The sequence below is a fragment of the Dermacentor andersoni genome, chromosome 1 (assembly GCF_023375885.2).
Source record: "Dermacentor andersoni chromosome 1, qqDerAnde1_hic_scaffold, whole genome shotgun sequence".
Lineage (NCBI taxonomy): Eukaryota > Metazoa > Arthropoda > Arachnida > Ixodida > Ixodidae > Dermacentor > Dermacentor andersoni.
In genome coordinates this window covers 95,464,820-95,484,899 of record NC_092814.1, presented here as the reverse complement: position 1 = coordinate 95,484,899, position 20,080 = coordinate 95,464,820, and the positions used below count along the sequence as shown (strand labels likewise).

Genomic DNA, 20,080 nt, shown 5'->3' with positions numbered 1-20,080 from the left:
GAATGGCATCAAACATCTTTTACGATATGCTCAAATTGCTAAACAGCAACAAAATTGAAAACGCAGCAGGCTACCCAACACGCAGCGCACGCTGAACACAAACATTATTACAGTGCAGATATGGTAGCCGAAGGTGTTAAGAACGGCCAGCTGCAGTGCAAGTTTGCCACACAGTTACGACTATGGCGGCAACATTCTGGGAGCATCGCCGCCAACCTCTAGCCACAGCGTGACTAAATCGACTTCGTGTCGGGAAACAATACGCGCATCCTCCACTCTCCGTCGTCTCAGCTAGGATGCGTTCGATGAAGCAGGCTTTGTGCTGAAACCGCCGCCAACCTCTAGCCTCATCGCCGTTGTGACGGAATGAGTTCGGCGGGCCAACTATTGTTACCAAACTCCCCAACGCGGACCTGATCAAACAGTCATGTTAGACTGATATAGATACTGTAAATAAACCCATATTCCTCGTTCTCGATGAGAAGCAGTGCTTCAATTCATCAACGTCCTCAGCGTGGATAAGTTGGACGACGGCATGGGCCAGCTACCTTCGAATTCATGCCAGACTCCAATCTTGACAACGGATCATGAGCGATGGGATTGAGCCCCCAATCCTGACAAAGGCCAAATGTTGTAGTTGGTCAGAAAAGGGCTGGGAAGTCAGTACGTGGGTGCCACAACAACAAAACCACAATGATGAGAAACCAACACCATACACGCATGTGCACACATTGATTGCTAGCAGACACCGGGATCAATACACATTAAATGTGGTAACAATGCAGACTTAGCTCAATTTCGCAGGGAATAGTGTTTTGGAACATTCTGAAAATACTCTTCTACAAACCTGCAGACCCACATTTTAAAAACCCGAACAGGGCAAGTCAACCTACAGTGTCAAGCTGCCCTCCCGTAGCGAGCACATGTGTGGCACGGCAGTGGAGTCCCCTCGCTGATGTCACACGCGAGAGGGCATCACGCAAAATCTCAGGGCTAATATTGATTTGCCCAAGCAGCTGTATCGAGCAATACGATAGCAGCTGCGCTATATTTATTTCGCACGCAAGCTCAGTCTGAGGACAGCATGGGGATTTTCCAACCTCCTCTGGCTTGTTGTATCAGACAGAAGGATCAGCTGCTTCTTCGATGCTGCTCGTTAACTATCTAAGGACTATCCATACCAATCAAATTGAAAAGACCACACATTGGTGCACAAAACAGGCACAGATAATTTTTTTTTGAAACATGCAAAATAAAAGGCATAATAAATATGTAAATAAAGTCAACAGTTGGAAAGCCAAATATCAGAAATTCAACAGGCACTGTTTATACGGAATGCCGAGATGTGAGCAGTCACTGTGCTTGTCACTGTGCTTGCGCAAGCACATACTTGTACAAAAGAAACTAAAGGGGAAGTCACCACACACCAACTGCTAATACCAAAAATATTATCAGCTGCATATCGTGAATTGTTTTTTTCCACAGTTAAAATTGTGAGAAGTAATGATAACAGGACGTTGCTATATATACCTTGAAATCCTTTTCATCTTTGGGGTTTACTGGAACATTCTGCAAGAAAAAAAAAAGCAACTTGAAGTCAACAACCACAGGACATCCCAAAGGAAATGCAGATTAAGCTAAATGGCTTGATAACACTTAATGTAATGCCAAACAGCAAGGTCCCACATTCTGGGTAGCATGCACTGTCAAATTAATCTAATGAATCCTTTGAGGCAACCATCATATAACAGAATGCACACAATATATAATATTATGGCTCTCATATAATCAACATCCTCATTCTTTTTGACATCTAGCCTTCCTTAGCAGGAGCAGAAGGCAGCAATTTGCTTACTCTGACCTCCCATGTTCCACCTACCTTTAAACCCTTCAACGCCAGTTGTCACAGATTTGTGACAGACCGAAAAAGTACAGCCTATGCCCTGGCAATGTTTTCTGGCTCAAGTGCTGGCTTTCACGCATTCACAACAAACAATGTTTTTCAGCGCTGACGTGCGGTGCCATCTAGGAGCAATAGCGGGAGGGTGGCAACTATTGTTTGGAGTCGCGATCAATGAAGTGCTTGCACATGCAACGTCAACTCTTTTCTAGAGGTATTGTGAGCATAAAAAGAGCAAGTTCCTGCTTCCAAAAATTCCTTTAGGTTGTTTACATTCCAAAGATTACAATGGGTGTGTAGCGAGCTTGAGAATGCAGTTAATTTTTGCATTACTGCTTTGGCTATGGTATGTCGCAAATTCGCAACATTCAGCATTTGCGGCACTCAGTGGTTGTAGCAATATGTTGTCCAAAGACCTGGAAAGTGCCTTGTTTTTTGGCAGGGAACGGAGGTGAGGTCCTTTTATGACAGAAAGTGTGTGTGTGTGAGGTGGGGAGGTCACCTAGTGTGTGTGTCCCTTTAGCTATGCCCCTGCCTGTAGCCTGCGTTAGCACTGACAGCACTGGACACCGGCCCACCGTCAACAGCACAGACCAGCCATGCAAGCAACCAGGGTCCAAGGGACAGTTTTTTATGAGTGCAAAGTGCAATGTGCACCTCTGACTGAACAAAAATGTCAACTGTCTTTCAGAAAAAGTTCTGTCGCCCATTCGTTATGTTTGTGGCGATTTTTAGTGCAATATAAACAGTTTTGCGCAAGCTAGGAACTGCTTCACTCATTTCTTTTTCTTACAATATGTGTGCAATATTTTTTACCCGTGTGCCGTATGTTGCAAATTTGCAACCTACCCCAAAGTTTATACAAAATTTAGTCTTCAATTATGAGGGCTAAATGAAGTTAAAATCTCCCGGAAAAATTTTTTTCCTGCTGTGCCTTTAATATTTCCGACATCAAACGCCAACTGTAACAAAGTTATGGACCACATAAATAGCTTAGATTAAGGGAGTATATATACTGGAGCCTCTGTACAAAATTTGATTTTTGAAATACGAGCAGAAGCATCACGAAAGCTTGTAGAAATAGCTATTTCTGATACCGAAACTGAGAAGACCACCTCCATTACCACTTGCCGGAAGTGACACATGACCTAGTGCACAGCGCTCAGAGATAAGCCCAGAACACATATACGCTTGCAATTGACAGTGCATCAAAGTGTGCAATATGAATTTGGCTGCTATCCGTCGGCCAAGCTGTTGCTTTGCCAAGATTGGTTCAGTGGTATATACTAATCATGTATAACAAATTTAGCCAAGGTGAAATTTCCTTGCAGTTTTAAAGTGTTTTAAGAAAGACTGTCCAAAATAAGTCCAAGAAGTTGACATGTTTAAGATTTCACATCTTCGGTTATAATAGCGCAAGAACTAAACACCATTTACAATTGAGTTTCATTATCTGAACACTAGTTAAATGTTATGCTTATTTTCCTTTATGCTCAAACAGCTGTCCATACAGCTCTGCACAGGGAAAGCTTATTCATTTGATACCAGGATGTAGAGTGTGTGACTTCCTTTGAGCAAGAGAAACAGCAGATGGCAGATGATGCGAACAGAAGCCATGCCAAACACACAGTCAACATTTTTTCTTAAACTTGTGGAACAAAATAAAAAATAAAAGGAGAACAAATCTGGCAGACAGAAGACTGCATTGCAACATGCTTTAAAATGTATCTGGAAGGTTAGCCTTCCACTACAACACACACTATTCAATATGACCAATTGACGGGCTATTTGGTTTTTCATTATGTATAGTGCAATAGTGTGAAACAGGACATGCAAGATGACAGAGAAGATGAGAGCATTTCACCATTGTCTTCATTGCCACCTTGTGTGTCCCACTTGCAATACACTGGACAGCCACTGTCACACTTAACCGCAAACATGCCTTAGGTGCCTTTTTTACTTCTTCTACGGAGTGTGCTGGAGATTTCTGGTTATGGTGCCTTGAATATGCTGGCTTAATGCGTCAGCTTTCCGAAGCGTTCAAGGTTTGCTCCTAACAGCCTGTGTTTGCTTACGCTGAGACGCTTTAGATGTGTCTTCATTATTTGGGTTAAGTCTGACTGCAGCTGTACATGGCATTATTGTTCTCAAAAGCTTCCTTCTGGTTTTAAGTAACAGCTTCAAACAAAGGAAGAAGTTTCGGTAAATGAAACATTTTTAACCATGAAACTTAAAACACCATGAGCACATATACCTCTAAGACAAAAAGGTCTCCAGCAAAGTAGGCTTGACCCAGTTTCCAGAAATCAGAGAAATGCTTCTGGAACAGCTCTGTAACCTCCTCCACGAAAAGCACCTGCTTTGGCTGAGTTTCGTCCTGACCCTTTCCAAACTGTTCATCTTCATCGTCACTAGCCACTGCAACACACACATCATTCAAGTACAAGCAAAGAGTTGGAAAGCACTGAAACACCTAAAGAGAGAAAAATACAACACTCACAGCTGACTATATGCTTTTGCTTGCAAGTTATCACAGAATCGTACAACCAGCTGTAGTTGTGCCGTACTGCATCCCATGCTGGACTGCCAGGAACTTCCAGGCTGATCAAGTATCTGAAAAAGATTGTACATGCCAGCATTCCAAATAAAGTTTTTGTTTCAGAAAGCAATGCCCTGCAGTGCAGAGAACACATATTCTTCAAAGGAAAGTTTCATGAAGTTCTATCACGTGAGCGGCTGTGCAGCATATCATTCCAGGCAATCAACAACATAAATGTGCACATGGTAAGCAGTGTGACTGTACTTTCACAACGAATCTGCAGTAAGTGCTTGGCATCATAAAAGTTTCGGTCAGCCTAATCTTCGATTTTATTTTCTTAGTTGAATAAGGTGTTAAACCAGCACAAAACTAATGGAAACTAATTGGGACTATAACAACTGTTTTCTTCTAATTCATGCACATTAGTTTTACTAATGCAAACTAAATAGCCAAAGCTTACAATTTGTTGAATGTGGTATAAGTTATGCTTCAATCTGGGTAACTAGCACTCTTACTTTATGGAACATTTTGTTTCCCCAAATTCTATGATTTGAAAATGCTTAGCTAGGGAGTTCGAAAAACTAGGCAAGACTCCTGAGCTTTATTTTTATTTTTACGCAACTTATAGATGTGAAAGAATCTGTTTATCCAGGCTACTATGTAGTGCAAGCATCTGAAACATAACTACTTTCAAATCTGGCATGACAATCTCCAGCTCAGCAAAAAGCATGCAACATACATCATAAGCCAAGAAACATGCAGTGGTTTCATTAGTAACACCATCAACATCATATGATTGTTTCTCATCTGTGTAGTAGTGCTGTCATTTGTGAATTATTTTTCTTATTTTAAACCTTAACACAATGAAGTGCAAATCAAGTGGTTTCACTAAATGTGTACATCCCAGCAGGTAGGACAAAACAAGAAGATACAAGACAGTGCGCTGTTGTGCTGAGAAAACGTAAAAGGAAAAGTGCTCGATGCAGAAGAAATTAGTGGCAATAATGCAATCAAGTGAGCTAGTTGGTAGATGTTTCGGTAGCCAAAGAGTGCTAAAAATATGAAAGAACAAAAACACACAAGGTAGTGTATTGGTTAAGGGATATGCTTAAACAAGATTATTAACAGTACATGAATGCTAGATATAAGGCATGTGCCTGAAATGCTGTTGAACATGCAACTGAGGCATTTGAGCCATTTGCTATAAATACAAGCACAGCTAAACTGAACCTAATAAATAATGGAATGATCCTTTGGATTCGTATACTCTGGCTTTTAATATTTGAGTAAAAGCAAATTGATTATTTTTATATACCATGTCCGCAGTGGCTACGGCATTGTGCTGATGAACACAAGGTTGCAAATTCGATTTCTGGCTGCGGCGGCCGCATTCCAATGGGCGTGAAAGAAAAAAGGCTTGTATACTCTGCTTTGGGTGCATAATAAAGAATTTCAGCTGGTTGAAATTACTAAGGAGGCCTCCTCTACAGTATCACTAATACCTCACCTTGCAGTTTCAGAACATCAAATGCCATAATTTAATTGCATTTTTTAATGATATAGCCTCCAGCTAGCCAATATGCAAAGTGAATATGCACTAATATGAAATCAAAAAGTAAATAGGAAACAAAATTTAAAGGATATCAATGCTGCTGGAGTTGCAAAATGTCACATTACCAAATGAAACCAAATGACAGGATTAAAACAAAACTAGTATAAAAGTAACATACTAATCAGGTTAGGTAAGACATGACAAGAAAAAAAAAAAGAGAGTGATTGCATTCAATTAGCAGGTCAACAGTTGAATGACATTTCGAAGATCACACTGGTTCAGAAATGCCAGTTAACCATTGCCTGAGTGACTGCACCTCCTTTCTTCAACTATCAGGCTGAAACAGAACCCATCTTTAAAGTTGGACCAACATGCTTATCATGAGTGCCAGTGCCCCCATTCCAAGCACAATAACAGATGTAAACGTATTTCATCCGCTTGAATCTCACCTAATCAAACGCTTCTGCTCGTCTACTGGCATGGGTAGCTGCTTGAGACTGTTCATGAGCGAAGTGCGAAATCGCTGCACTCTCTGCTCCACGTCGTTAAATACTGAAGCAGAGAATAAAGAAGAAAGCCACAGCTGTATCAAGAAATACACCATAGAACTGTTAACAAATATAAATGGCCGCACCTTTGCGAAACACAGCAACCTCGGTGTCCTGGAATAGGGACTTTGCTCGGTTGTAGTCATTGATAACAATGTCATAGTCTCCCTAGTTAAAGTGAAAAAAATAAATAAATAATTATACTGAAGTAAAAGGGTGGTAGGAGAGGAAAGGTCACCTTGATGGTGAAAGCTTTTATTCTAGCGGACACCCTGTAGCTTTTAATTTGCATCTCAATACCAAATACTTGTGCATCATAAAATTTATGAAAGAAGACACCTGGCAACAGTAACAAGTAATGGGCAATATAGTTCAGATTAGGATCACAATCATTTAAACACAGTTCGTATCTGTATTTGAGCAGCAGGGACACAAATCATTGCTGTAGCAACCATAGGTCATAGTGTCCATGCTTAAATGATGGCTTTCCTGAGCTATGGCATGTAGAAAATGGATAAAATGCATCATTTTCATGATTAAGCTTGTGAATCTGAAGTGACTGAAATTGCTGGGCCTATTGAAATTGCCATATGTGTAGATTAAATACAGCGTCACATAAGAGGTCTTCAGAGAAGTTTTGGCAGATGTGTGCGATTAAATATCTATATGTTTTATGGTCTAAACATGAAGTGTGGCACTGTTAGCTACACCTCATAGGCGATAAAAATAAGTGCAGAATGATGTTCACCAAAGCCTGGCTGCATGCTCAGGCTGCGAGAAAACACTTCATCATAGCTTTGTCTTCTGTGAGAAGCTGTAGACGGCTATACGCAATGCACCGTGCACAGAGCAAAAGGGTATTAGCGTGCCTGTTAACTTTTAGGCACAGTTTATTTGGTCCTAAATACATTTCCATGGAAGAGATATCATTCTTGGAAAGCTTGCAGTCCTTCATACGCAATGCATTATGGCTTCAAGAGTACCAGAGAACTGGAAGAATGCCAACATTATAAGAATCCATAAGAAGGGAGAGGTTAAATAATTGAAGAATTATAGGCCCATTGGCTTGCTTTCAGTATTGTATAAAATATGCACAAAGATAATTTACAATTAAGTCAGGGCAACACTTGACTTCAATCAGCCAGAGAACAGGCTGGCGTCAGGAAGGGATATTCTATAATGGATCACATCCATGTCATCAATCAGGTAATCAAGAAATCTGCTGCGTACAATCAACCTCTCCATATGGCTCTCATAGATTATGAAAAGGCATTTAATTTAGTTGAGATACCAGCAGTCATACAGGCATTGCGCAATCAAGGAGTACAGGAGGCATACGTGAATATCTTCAGAAATATATACAAAGATTCCACATATACCTTGATTCTCCACAAGAAAAATAGAAAGTTGCCCATCAAGAAAGGGGTCAGGCAAGGAGACAATCTCTCCAATGCTATTCATTGCATGCTTAAAAGAAGTATTCGAGTTATTAGACTGGGATAGCTTAGGAGTGAGGATCAACGATGAATATCTTGGCAACCTTCGGTTAGCAGATGACATTGTGCTCTTCAGCAACACTAGGGATGAATTACAACAAATGATTGAGGACCCTAACCAAGAAAGTGCAAGAGTGGGGTTGAAGATTAATATGCAGCAGACAAAGATAATGATGATAGCCTTGCAAGGGAACAAGAATTCAGGATCGCCAGTCAGCCTCTAGAGTCTGTACAGGAGTACGTTTAGTTTATCTAGTTCAATTACTGCCAGGGGACCCTGATTATGATAAGAAAACTTACAAAAAAACAAAAATGGGTTGGAGTGCATATGGCAGGTATCACTAAATCCTGACTGGAAGCTTACCAGTGTCATTGAAAAGTGTACAATCATTGCATTCTACTGGTGCTAACATACGGGGCAGAAACTTGGAGGTTAACAAAGAAGCTTGAGAACAAGTTAAGAGGAAGCTTTAGCTTGGGCTCAACTGTGATGCTGCCTATTCAAACACCTGTACACTTTTCTGAGATAACCACTTGGTCGATTCTAATGAAATTTGTTGCATTTGAGAGAGAAAGTTAAATTTTATTGAATGTTGTAAGCAGAATTTCGATTTAGGGCCTGAATTTGTTTATACGTATTTTCAAAAATTGGCAAGCTTGAAAAATATAGAAGTACAAAGGTTACAAATTTGTAGCTCTGCCTCAATAGATGTTGCAGTTCAGTAAACTGCATCTGTTAGAGCGTCCAAAGCGGACAAATTTGACATGTCAGTTTGTATCTTAAGTGAATTTCTTACGTTGTTTACATGGGTTTTGCAAAGGTTGTACAAGCATGTTAGTGGTTTATTTGAGAGCCATGTACAATACACCAATTTTGTCTGCTTTTGATGTACTATTAGGTGCAACTTACAGAATTGTGATATCTTTTTTCATTGCTGAGCTACAAAGTTGTAAACATGCTAGTTTCATTTTCTGAAAATTAGTGATTTTTGCCAATTTTTATTAAAAACTTCACTACCTAAATGAAAAATACGCCACCAACAATCACTAGATTATAACTTTTTCTTTAAAATGCAACAAAGCTTATCAATGGTTGCTGAGAAAAACGAGTTCTTTCCCATGTATATTTCGATAGGAGCCCCCAAGCTAAAGCTTCCTCTTAAGGACCGCACAAAGGGCGATGGAACAAAAAATGTTAGGCATAATGTTAAGACACAGGAAGAGAGCGGTGTGGACCAGAGAGCAAACGGGTATAGCCGATATTCTAGTTGACATTTAAGAGAAAAAAATGGAGCTGGGCAGGCCATGTAATGCGTAGGGCAGATAACCGGCGGATCATTACAGTTACAGAATGGGTGCCATGGGAAAGGAGTGCAGTCCAGGATGGCAGAAAACTAGGTGGGGTGGTGAAATGAGAAAATCTGCAAGTACAAGTTGGAATCAGATTGCACAAGACAGGGATAATTGAAGCTTGGGAGAGGCCTTCGCCCTGCAGTGGACATAAAAATAGGCTGATGATGACATCATTATCTATTGATGATGATGTAATAATCGAGGATATTATTCCTGATGAGCCCTCTGGTTCTAGACAGTCTGAGCTTGGTTTAAATCAGGGCAAGCGAGTGGTGGAATAAAAAATAAAGAAAGAAAAAATGCTCATAACCATCTAGCTCTGCATTAAAAATTTTTGAAATATTCAAACACATTTGGAGGCTCATTGGCTGCCCGCATATTCAATGTGAATAAAACCTGCTCAATTTGAACAGTGTTCAAACTTTCAGCTTTCTTACATAGTCCATGCAACATGAAAAAGCAGTCACAGCTGCTACAAGTGACCAGACAAATTTTTAAAATAGACTACATAGGTGCAAAACACATTATACGCACGCTGACAAAAGGTGTATAAACTATAATTTTTAGTGAAGCATACAACCAGCAGTAGATTACCGCCTGAATAAGTTCATATCACAAGCCATATCCAAATATGTTGCTGGTCTTTCTAGCAAAAGAGAAATGAGAAAGCTATGAACTGCATTTATGCAAGTAGCAACACATTAACCTCTTGAAACTTTGTCTGCACTCAAGGACATCAGCTGTTATGCTTTTTTTTTAAAAAGAATTAAAGCCATAACAAAAAAATCTTACTCTGACTTATTTAATCTTTTTGCTTGACTGGTGCTTGTATAAATTGGGACTTATATTTGAGACTTCAGTAATTTCTCTGGCCCTGAACTCAGTACCAATGGCATGACAGTAGCAGGCTCTTAGAGTAGGCAATGGCATTTTCTCAAGAACTTCTTTGCGATGTGCACAACATTGTACTGATCTGCTACAGTAATAATTCCCTGTTAATAAAGGGAAAAAGAGACATCTATCCAATCATAGCAATTGCTACAAAGGAAACCCATACGGGTGCCTTGAAAGAAAAGCCTCACAGTTGAAGAAAAATTCGTCCTGGTCCGCGACTTGAGCCCGGGACCACCGCCTTTTTGGGGCAGCCGCATCAATTCGATCAATTACTATGACTGGGTGGATGTCTCATTTTCGATTCATTAATTACTTCCCTCCACCTTGCGGGTTTCCGCAGAACTATTACGTCAGTATTCCCCGTTGTGGCCTCTGAAATACATGCACAGATGTCAGCAATCTCAAGAGTCTTTGTCAGGCACATCACCCCACACAAATTACCAAGTGACAATGCCACGCAATAGCACAGTGGTTAGTGCGTTAAGCTTCTGACTGCATACAGAGGCATGAGTTATAACCCTATTGGTGGTAGTGCTGTGCACAAAGTTTTCTTCTTCTTGGTCCTATGGTGAGGGTGAAGCTGACAATGAGAAGATGTTCAGGCAATAGTGATGATGACAGCCATCGTCACTGGCATAACGGAAAGGAGAGATAGGCAGACTGACATGGCAAACCCAGTTTCAAGCTCTGAACCGTTTTCACAGTAAATGACTCTGAAATACAACATATCAAATGCTGCAAGCTGTTCCAATCCTGGATGCAGTATCACTAAATCATTTAATCTTTATCTATAGTCCCCAATGGAGAAACGGGGAGCCGGGAATAAGCTGCTCAGGAACAGCTCAACAAAGCACAGTCTCATATTTTATGTGTTTCGGGAGATTACACGGCCCAAAATCCAAGTCAGCTTTAGCCAATTTAACAAAAACCTGCAACCCGATCAAGTTAACCTTACTGTGGGTCTGTCATGAGCATAAATGGAAGCTACTGTGACAAACTCTACGCAGGTTTCACAAGATAATTACTACTGACCACATCCCATGCTAAAGGAATGCTACATAAAAACACATCAGCTTAGATTGGTGAAGCATTCCTTCAAAACTCTATTTTAATTCCTTTGGTGAAAAAACATTGACTACAAGAAAAAGTGAAACCCACAGTACAAAATTTCCTACCTCAAATTTTGTGGACAAACCACAGCATCAGTGTATCAGTATGATGATGTAGATTTAAACACATATTCTCGTATTTCGGCCATTTTAAGAGTGAAGGGCCTTTGGTTCACTTCAAATGCAATGTACTGCTTCCTTATCAATAAAAAATTAACTAAACTGATGCAAAACTTGTAAAAATCACTCATATTATGGGTAGCAAGTACAGAAATTTCAATGGGATGCTTCCACCAATCTTTCCTTTCTGCGAATTCTGTGGCCTACAAAGCGCCCTTTCACAGGGAGAGTGATTTTTTTTTTTCATTCTCGAAATGTAATTTATTAATATAGTTAAACTTCATATTTACTGCCCTTGTGAAAGTGATATGTTGCTATTATTTTTTAAGGTAGTCTGTCCCAGCTCGAACAAAAGCAATGGGCAGCTAGCACAAGGTCTAGCATGTTCCCCTTATCCTCTAGTGAAAAAAGTTTTCTGACCTTTATTAACTAATCACTATGAGTAATTCATTGCAAATATATCAGGCAAAAAGGAGGCCTTCAAGCCTGCACGTTATTTACATCAAATCAACCCCCTGGTGGCCGAAAATACTAACATAATCCCAACAGATGCCGTTTACTTTCACATAAATGGGATCATCTATTCGAAAGATATATGATAAGCAAGAGGAGGAGGTTTTATGATCAATAGAGCAAACAAGAAACACAGGCCGTATATAAAATCTATAAATGGTAAATGTAGCATTAACACAAAAGGTTTTTACAAAACTACAAAAAAAAAAAGGAAAAGTGGACGTAATAGCTGGCAAGCAGCTTAAGTTGCATACCTTTTGAATGTTCTTCTCAATGGTGACAGGAAGGTTGAAAAGAAACCTAAACTTCTGCAAAATTCCAAGGGCATTGCGTGTTGAATCCGCTTGATCTTTTCTGGCCAAGATGGATTCAAAGATGTTTTCTGCCTCATTTTTGGATCCTTTAATTTAAATATTAAGGTAACATAAGCCACTTAAAAAGATAAAAGCAATTTGAATCTTGCTAATAGCATACATCAACGCAAAACGAAAGCAAACCAAAGTTATACCCACTTGTCACAGCTTCATAAAGCTTTTCAGTCAAGTCAGACCCCATCTCTTGCTTATCTTTCTCCATGGCCTTCTGAAGCTCTAAAAGTGTTTAATTGAAGAAGAAAAAATATGAGATGTAAACATAAAAACACAATGTCTTAATGCAACCACACAATTTTAAGGTACCCACCATGAAGGACATCCAGGCAAACAACAATGGCATTGACATTCGACTTCAGAAATGATGAAGGACCGTCCTGGAGCTGGCCAACTTTTCGCTTTAAGCTTAGCAGCCCAGCTTTCAGGTCACTGAAACTGTAAAAAAAGCAGAAGACCAAGGCAAAAACAATAAAACTAAGTTTCCATCGCTTCCTCTTCAGAAAGAGAAGTGTACACATCCGAATCCTTGTACAGCTTCAACTACAGCCTTTGAAACACCTGCCTAGAGCTCAAAGCTGCTAACAAATGCTGCTTGTTCAACACATGCTCAAAGGACAGCTTGTATTGTGAGATGTACTGCACATGAGACGGGCAGTGCTACTGGCACGTCTGACTCTTGACAATCGAGGACATGTGTGGCATTAATGCACACAATCTATTTCGGAGCCATGTGAACACTGTTGCCTGCATTTCCATGCAGAGCTGTCGATACAGGGTTAGTGTGCAACGAAGCAAAGAACTGCCCCACAAGAAGTTTTTGTAGGGGCTTGACCTTTTAGCAGCACACTCAGAAGAAAACCTGCGGCTCCTAGCAACTGATGCAAGTACGCTCTGCAATAAACCACCCACACACTGTAAACAAGACCATACAGTGAAACAACCACAGGCAAAGCCTCACCTTGTGCTGTTGTAATTCTCCAAGAGGTAGCACGCAGGGTTGAAGTTCTCGGAAAGCAAGTTTCCTGAACCTTGAAGTACGTACAAGCAATGAAAAGAATAAGAAAGTTCCCTATATTGGTCACTTAATAAATTTTTCAACCTGGTGTATGCCTCCTTTTTCCCACATTTTCAGAAGGGCAGCCCACCCCTTTATACATGGTCATCATCGACTTGGTGCAGCCATGTGCCATGCAAAAGCAACTTTTTCACAGACTTAGTACATGTGTAACAATGCAGGGTAAACCTGTCGAAAAACTAATGCACCGTAACTCCCAAATCTAATCATCCCACATGAAGCATATGGGACCACATAAAAAAAAAAAAAAAAAAAACTACATTCCTTGGAATATGTTACACAGGATTATTGGATATGATAGTGATGGGGCATATGAGCTTTTTCAACATGGAATGAGCAAGCATTACCCGGCTTGCTAGCGCTGGTAGTTCTCCAGCCAGTAAGATGAACTGTGACCTGCAGCTGAACAGTACAAATGACTTGAATGGGTAAGCTGCCTCATCAAGTACCAATATATATCCCCTACAATGTATGCACCATACTCAATGAAAGTAATTACAGGTATGCAATGTTCAGTAATCAGGCATGCTTATAATTTACCATTGATTAGGGATATTTTTAAGGACAGAATTATTTCATTTTTTAGAAAACAGCTTCAAGGCTACCAAAGCTGAAGCTTGTTTCTCCTGGATTTAAAAAAATGGTGTATTAAGCATGAAACACTTCTTACCCTCATTGTATACAGCTTGATAGGAGCAATTCACAATACCGGAAAAAGCATGACAATTCCAATGAGAACCCAAATAAATGTCAATAGAGTCCAATGTAAATTATGGGTTCACCACATGGCAAATGCAAAATTTAAAAAATATATATAAATGAAACTTTGCTCACAGACACTATTTAGGAGTCTAAACGAGGCACTTGCAGGCGAGCGCAGCTGAGAGCCAGACACACCAACCACACAGCTATCACTCAAGTTGAATGTTTTATTGTTGGTAGGATTGTGGCAATGTGCATGACAGAGGCTCGGAGTGAGACATTGTATTTGCATGTATTTTGAGGCCACTACAAGGTAGCGTGCTCCATCAGCTATAGCAATAGCCACTGGGATACAAGCCTCGCCATTTCATATGTGTGCATGCAATACAGCAAGGACTCCCAAGAGAGAAAGTTTCCTAATCAAATTATTCACCTAGCGCGCTGCATGATATGGGAGGCAGGACACTTAGTCCAGTCCCAGCTGTTTCATCCATAACGACAACGTTGTACAGACATCTTGACATGCACAGGCATGGCAGCCATCATGTAGAAGTAGGCATGAAATATGACATGCTGCTGATTACGATCAAATAAAGAAGCAGTTCATGATTACACTTACTTCCATTTATGTAAGAAGACTGACAATATTTAATCATTTATAAAGTGCTTTGTGAGAGCAAAAGAAAAAAAAACTGCAATAAAAAAGTACCTTCTGGGAACAGCTGTCTAAGTTCTTCCTCTGGGAACCGTTTCCTGAAAAATAATACAGTATGATTTTGTAATTTTATTATGTCTAAGGGTAGAGATGTGCAAATATCAGCTTTCAATATGAATCAAATTCTTCCATTTTTAATAAAGTATTTCATTGGAGAAATTGATTTGTTGCAGCTTGTAATGTTTGGCTGCGTCCAAGCATACAGTGTTGTTATAACGCAACTCACTTCCGTGGAAAGAGGGCCATGCACATATTATGATATGTGCATATTGGTGGCATGAGGGACAAGATTCGCCGAAGAGCAAATACGCATGTCATGGATGCCTGCTACTGGCCCCTTCAAGGGCCAGCTTTTAAGCCAATTTTAGCCAGAAACACTTGCCAACAGCTGCTTTCTAGAGTGAAATATATGGTGCAGGAGACGTCACTGCTGTACAGAAGCAGCACTTGCTGAAGGAACTTGAACATTTGTTTTCCTTGTGTGCAATACATGAATTACAAATGCTTCACTTTTGGGATGTGTCTAGATTTATTATCTTGATTGATGCAAATACCTTTTCTTTCTCCATTGGTACAGCTCCCCGTGTTTGAAGCACTAACATGATGTACATTGCTGAACTTCCAACAGTCGCCTCACATTAATTGAAACTCCTAGGAACCACAGGTTCAGTCTTGAATCAATAAATGTTTGAATTATCTAAACTGAATTATAATGCTGCCCAAAACAAAACATTGAGTTAATGTACACATTGTATACATAAAACAATGTCAAGCAAAGTACAAGAGTGAGTGAGTGGCCACTGCCAGGTTTCATAGTGAAGAGATAGACCCAGCGCATACACATCTAGGATATCAAGGCTGTGTACGTATGACCACCATCTTGTAGTAGTCCCTGTCATCATACACAGCGGCCTCATTATTAAACTGCAGATAAGGCAAAAAGCTGGACTGGCTGAGTGCCCAATTTATGTGACATATTCGCAGAACAAACAGGAACACAAAATGCAAAATACTACGCAGGGCAGATACTGACATCTGTTGACTTACTACACGAACATGCAGCACATAGCAACAACAGTAGCAGTGATGATCAAAAGAAACCAAACCACTCATTCCACATGAGTTTAACGGAGCCTCAAAACAGGGAAAATTGCTTTTACAAAGAAAATAAATGAAGGTGCTTGCATAGTCACAGGCTACAGAAAGCATGACATATTGTTTGGTTTCATTTACAATTAATTGCTGCCAGTCCTGGTGTCACAATATACCATATACATGTGCAATAAAGCTGTGAATGTCTGCACCCATCCTGCTTATTTCATGCTTCCTGTCTTGTCACTCAGTAGCAGCAAAATTCCAAACCTAAAAAAAAAGATAACAGGTATAAGCACCTTGAGGTGATGACAGTGATTAACCGTTTGACTGCCACTCCAAAGTATAGTTGTTTTGTGTATTCAGTGCACATACTGCCTCTGCAGCTGCAACTCATGTGAAAAAGACCTCTGCATATCAATTATGCCATCTACAGAAATGGCATCTGACCACACAAAACTTAGAGTGCATATCTCATGGCTCCCTCACTCTGACTTGGCAGGGCAGGCATGGCAAAACAGGTCCATCTGAACATTGACAGATGTGGGAACTTATTTGATGAAATCTGAATAAGGAGAAAGCAAGGATGAAGAATCTGCCTCTACGTAGCATGAAATGTCCACTGAACCAGTACTCAAAGAAAACCTGCCAGAGGCTGAGAAGCAGTCAGAAAAATACACGCAAGTCAAAGGGTTAAGGTACCTATAGTGCTTATGTGCACATAGGCATGCATGTATATGGGTTTTCATTGCTTTCTTTGTCACATTGCGTTTACACAGTAAAGTGTAGAGGCTCCACTGAACTACATAAAACATTTAATGCCTTTAGCAAATAATAGATTATTACAGAAATGAAAACGGACTACAATTATTTTACCTTGCAGTAACAAAAGGAACACTGAACATATTCTTACTTACAATTTAAAGTCTGTTTGATAATATAATTTCTTTCCCCAAACACAAATCGTTCAAGGGCCACCTACTACATGCAGATCGTTCAGCTGGACCGCTGCCATCAATAATGAATGCCATCAATAATAAATGCCATCAATAATGAATGATCAAAGATCAACCACTGACACAGACTCATCCGAGATGCCGAGTGGATCTTCTGGGTGCAGCTGAGCAGGGGATGCAGGATGACCCTTTCGGCCAAACACATCAGAAAACATGTGCGACTCGTCCACCCAAATGGCTGACTCCACTGTTGGGCCTACAAAAGACGAAACGAAACTCAGCGTCTTAATTAGGGCACAAGTTTGGCTTCAGGCCACATCAATCAAGAAATCACCAGTGTCAGGGAAGTGGTTGAGGAAGTGACAAAAAAGCACTTTCCATGCAGAGTTTTATGCTGGTGTGTAAGTGTCTAAGTGGTACTTTTCATGGGGAGGGGCAGCAAGAACAAAAGGTCCTAGGACCCACTGCAGTAGCCCAGTGGCTGTAGCATTGTGCTGCTAAGCTCAAGGTTGCAGTTTCGATCCTGGCTGCATTGGCTGCATTTCAACAGGGGTGAAATATAAGCACACTTATGTACCATGCATTGGGGGTACGTTAAAGAACCCCATAGGTCAAAATTAAGCCAGAGTCCCCCACTATGGTGTGCCTCGTAATTGTATTGTGGTTTTGGCACATAATAACCCATTATTATTATTATTAGAAGGCCTCCGAGAAGCTGGGTGCGGAAAAAGGAGGAAAGGGGGAATGAGATTTATGGTGTCTGTCACTAAGGTTTAATTCCAGGATGTAGCAAACAGCCACTCTCATGCTAAGAGTGGCCGTTTTCCATTGCAGAAGCACAGCTTGCTAATACAGCTGAACTTAGTATTCCTCTTTAGTACCTCTTTAAAAGATGATGTAATTGCATTTCAGAAGCTAGAGGAATTGAGGCATTTGCAACAATCCCGCCATAATGCAGACTAGACTGTGGTATAGACATGCTGGTTTTACTGAAATGATCTGAAGGGAAGGAAGTGCATGCATATGGTTCCTACACACAGCTACAACAGTCTTAAATGTAGATGCTTCTAGCACTGTGAAATTGTCTATAAGAGAAAAAAGTGAGTTGTCAGAAATGTGTCAGTACTCTTAATTTATGCCGGAGAAGCACTTGAATATGAGAAGTGCTGTGAATGAATGTTGACCACCTGGGGCTTTTGAACAGTACCAAAATCTAAGCACACAGGTACTTTTACATCTTGCATACCTCTACTGGAATGCAGCTGTTGCAGTCTGTAATTGAACCTGCAACCTTATACATAGCAGCAGAGCTTGCACTTATGTGCGTCTGCACAACAAATTTTCATTTAAGCCTGCACTCAGCCATAAAAATTGTGAAGAAGCACAACACTACAACAACATGCTGATGGGCACTAGTGCACTTGGCACAGCAAGCTTGCATATTTTGCAAATTCGATTGAGCGATGCCCTTTATCAGCACATATTACCCGCGCAGTCTTACAATTCAGTGTGCAAGCTCGTACAAGGGGTGGGACTCCCGGCGTTTCGTATTTCAGCGCAGTTTCTTCCTTTGTATCACATCTCGCATGCGACTCGCACCTGCTTGTAAGCACTAAACTCATCTCAAACAAACACACACACAAAAAGAAAAGCTCCAGAGACGACACGGCAGCTGTGAAATAACCAGATATAAACGGAGACCTTACCTATAACTTCCAATATCCCGCGGAAATTTACAGTGCACGTTCCGACACCCCCAGACCTTGTGGTGACAACCACCTCGCCTCGTCCTGTGCACACTCGTGTCCGTGTCACTATCTTGCTGGAAGATTTCCACTCAGAGTACATAGAACAATCGACCCCGCAGATGGTCACGTCTGCAAAGAAGCGAGTATTGAATGTTTAATCAACTTCCTCACGCCGTCTTTCATTAATTTTTTTCGACTAGAATTATTGCCATAGCACCACGCATCACTCACTCAGAAGATCATTTTGGTCCAAGCCCAAGTTTTCACCACGGATGGTAACTTTGGTTCCCGGGGGACCTTCAACTGGGGACAACCCGGTTACTTTCGGAGGCTCTCCCATTATATGTCAATCGTTATATCTAAAAGGGTGAAGAAAAAAAAGGACCAATACACAGTATCAGCTTAAAAATACACAGAGTGCGAAATCTGCAGACAACAAGCATATGAACGAATGCGATTATCCAGTGCAATATTTGTACCGTGTTAAATGGGCGTTTGCAGGGCCACACTAGCCACGAAAGTTACTGTAGGAAACGAAGTGAAAACACGCATGTAAATGACGCACATCCTCAGTCCGATCAAATGAGCAGCACTCCTGGTTTAATATCGCTGGTGCTACATATCTTCTACTCAGACAATGCGGCTGAATCAAAGTTTCAAAAAGATATTTGATATCGTTCACAGCACAGAATAAACAACCGCTCACAGCGCTAGTTGGCTGTTTGACGAAACTAGAGTCTAACGAAACGTCGGAAGTGCCGGCAGCGCCGGAAGCTTTGGCTCATATCCACAACTCGGAGCCACGCAGAAAGGAAGTCGTCCCAGACAAAACGTTAAATCTAAACAAAAAAAAACATCGTTTAGCATGACTTACATCAGTAATGCAGTTACTTTTGTTTCTGGATGAGTTATTTATTAACATCACGCGTTAAAAACCAAATTAGCTGCTGTTTGTTGAAAAGGCTGACTTTGTTGTCCCTTCAGACAGCGTTGGTTTAACCTACAGACAAACGCACGTAAAGGTCATTTTAAATTTTATGGGTTTGAAAGAAGTGTATTGTGCCATAATTATGATTATTCCACCGCGATTGTGATCATTGTGATTCTTGCTTCATTGTTGCTAGACCGGGCACGTGGTGTCAGCTGTGTCAGCGCATGCTCCAGCCAGCGTACTCCGGCGCTCCGGCGGCCGCCACCTCTTCCGCCATTTTTAGCAAAACATGTCTGTTTGCGGCGTTTGTATGCCATGACGCAGAGGTTTCTGCCATGGGCGACGCGCGTTTGGTAAGTGATACCGAACGTTCCTTGCCAAGTGCCGATTGTAGGCACATTTGAAGCAGCCGGGATTCACTGACGTGACCAGCGTCGTTATCGGCTGCTTCGACAGTGCCAATGAA

At 40.8% G+C, this 20,080-nt stretch overlaps 2 protein-coding genes across 4 annotated transcripts in view; one reads left to right on the top strand and one right to left on the bottom strand.

The window, feature by feature from the left end:
- Positions 1-19,440, bottom strand: part of Sec5 (secretory 5) — a 49,575-nt gene extending 30,135 nt beyond the window's left edge. For 2 of the 3 annotated variants that reach the window (XR_008608657.2, XM_072286447.1), the window contains exons 1-14: positions 19,163-19,440; positions 18,915-19,042; positions 18,642-18,812; positions 17,059-17,191; positions 14,882-14,925; positions 13,354-13,423; positions 12,706-12,830; positions 12,537-12,614; positions 12,279-12,424; positions 6,626-6,707; positions 6,441-6,543; positions 4,401-4,513; positions 4,155-4,318; positions 1,531-1,569 (exon numbers count right to left, since the gene is read on the bottom strand). Coding sequence is in view for 2 of the 3 variants with exons in the window: in XM_072286447.1 (XP_072142548.1) it covers positions 1,531-1,569; positions 4,155-4,318; positions 4,401-4,513; positions 6,441-6,543; positions 6,626-6,707; positions 12,279-12,424; positions 12,537-12,614; positions 12,706-12,830; positions 13,354-13,423; positions 14,882-14,925; positions 17,059-17,191; positions 18,642-18,812; positions 18,915-19,023 (1,377 nt within the window). In the remaining variant the exon portion in view is untranslated. The remainder of the gene's footprint in view (positions 1-1,530; positions 1,570-4,154; positions 4,319-4,400; positions 4,514-6,440; positions 6,544-6,625; positions 6,708-12,278; positions 12,425-12,536; positions 12,615-12,705; positions 12,831-13,353; positions 13,424-14,881; positions 14,926-17,058; positions 17,192-18,641; positions 18,813-18,914; positions 19,043-19,162) is intronic. The other variant, XM_050193798.3, reaches the window with a different exon arrangement.
- A 403-nt stretch (positions 19,441-19,843) lies between these two features.
- The window catches only part of LOC126543282 (ubiquitin carboxyl-terminal hydrolase 10-like), a 105,238-nt gene continuing 105,001 nt past the window's right edge, over positions 19,844-20,080 (top strand). The window contains exon 1 of the mRNA XM_055061803.2: positions 19,844-19,967. Coding sequence (XP_054917778.1) covers positions 19,950-19,967 — 18 coding nt within the window. The 5' untranslated portion in view covers positions 19,844-19,949. The remainder of the gene's footprint in view (positions 19,968-20,080) is intronic.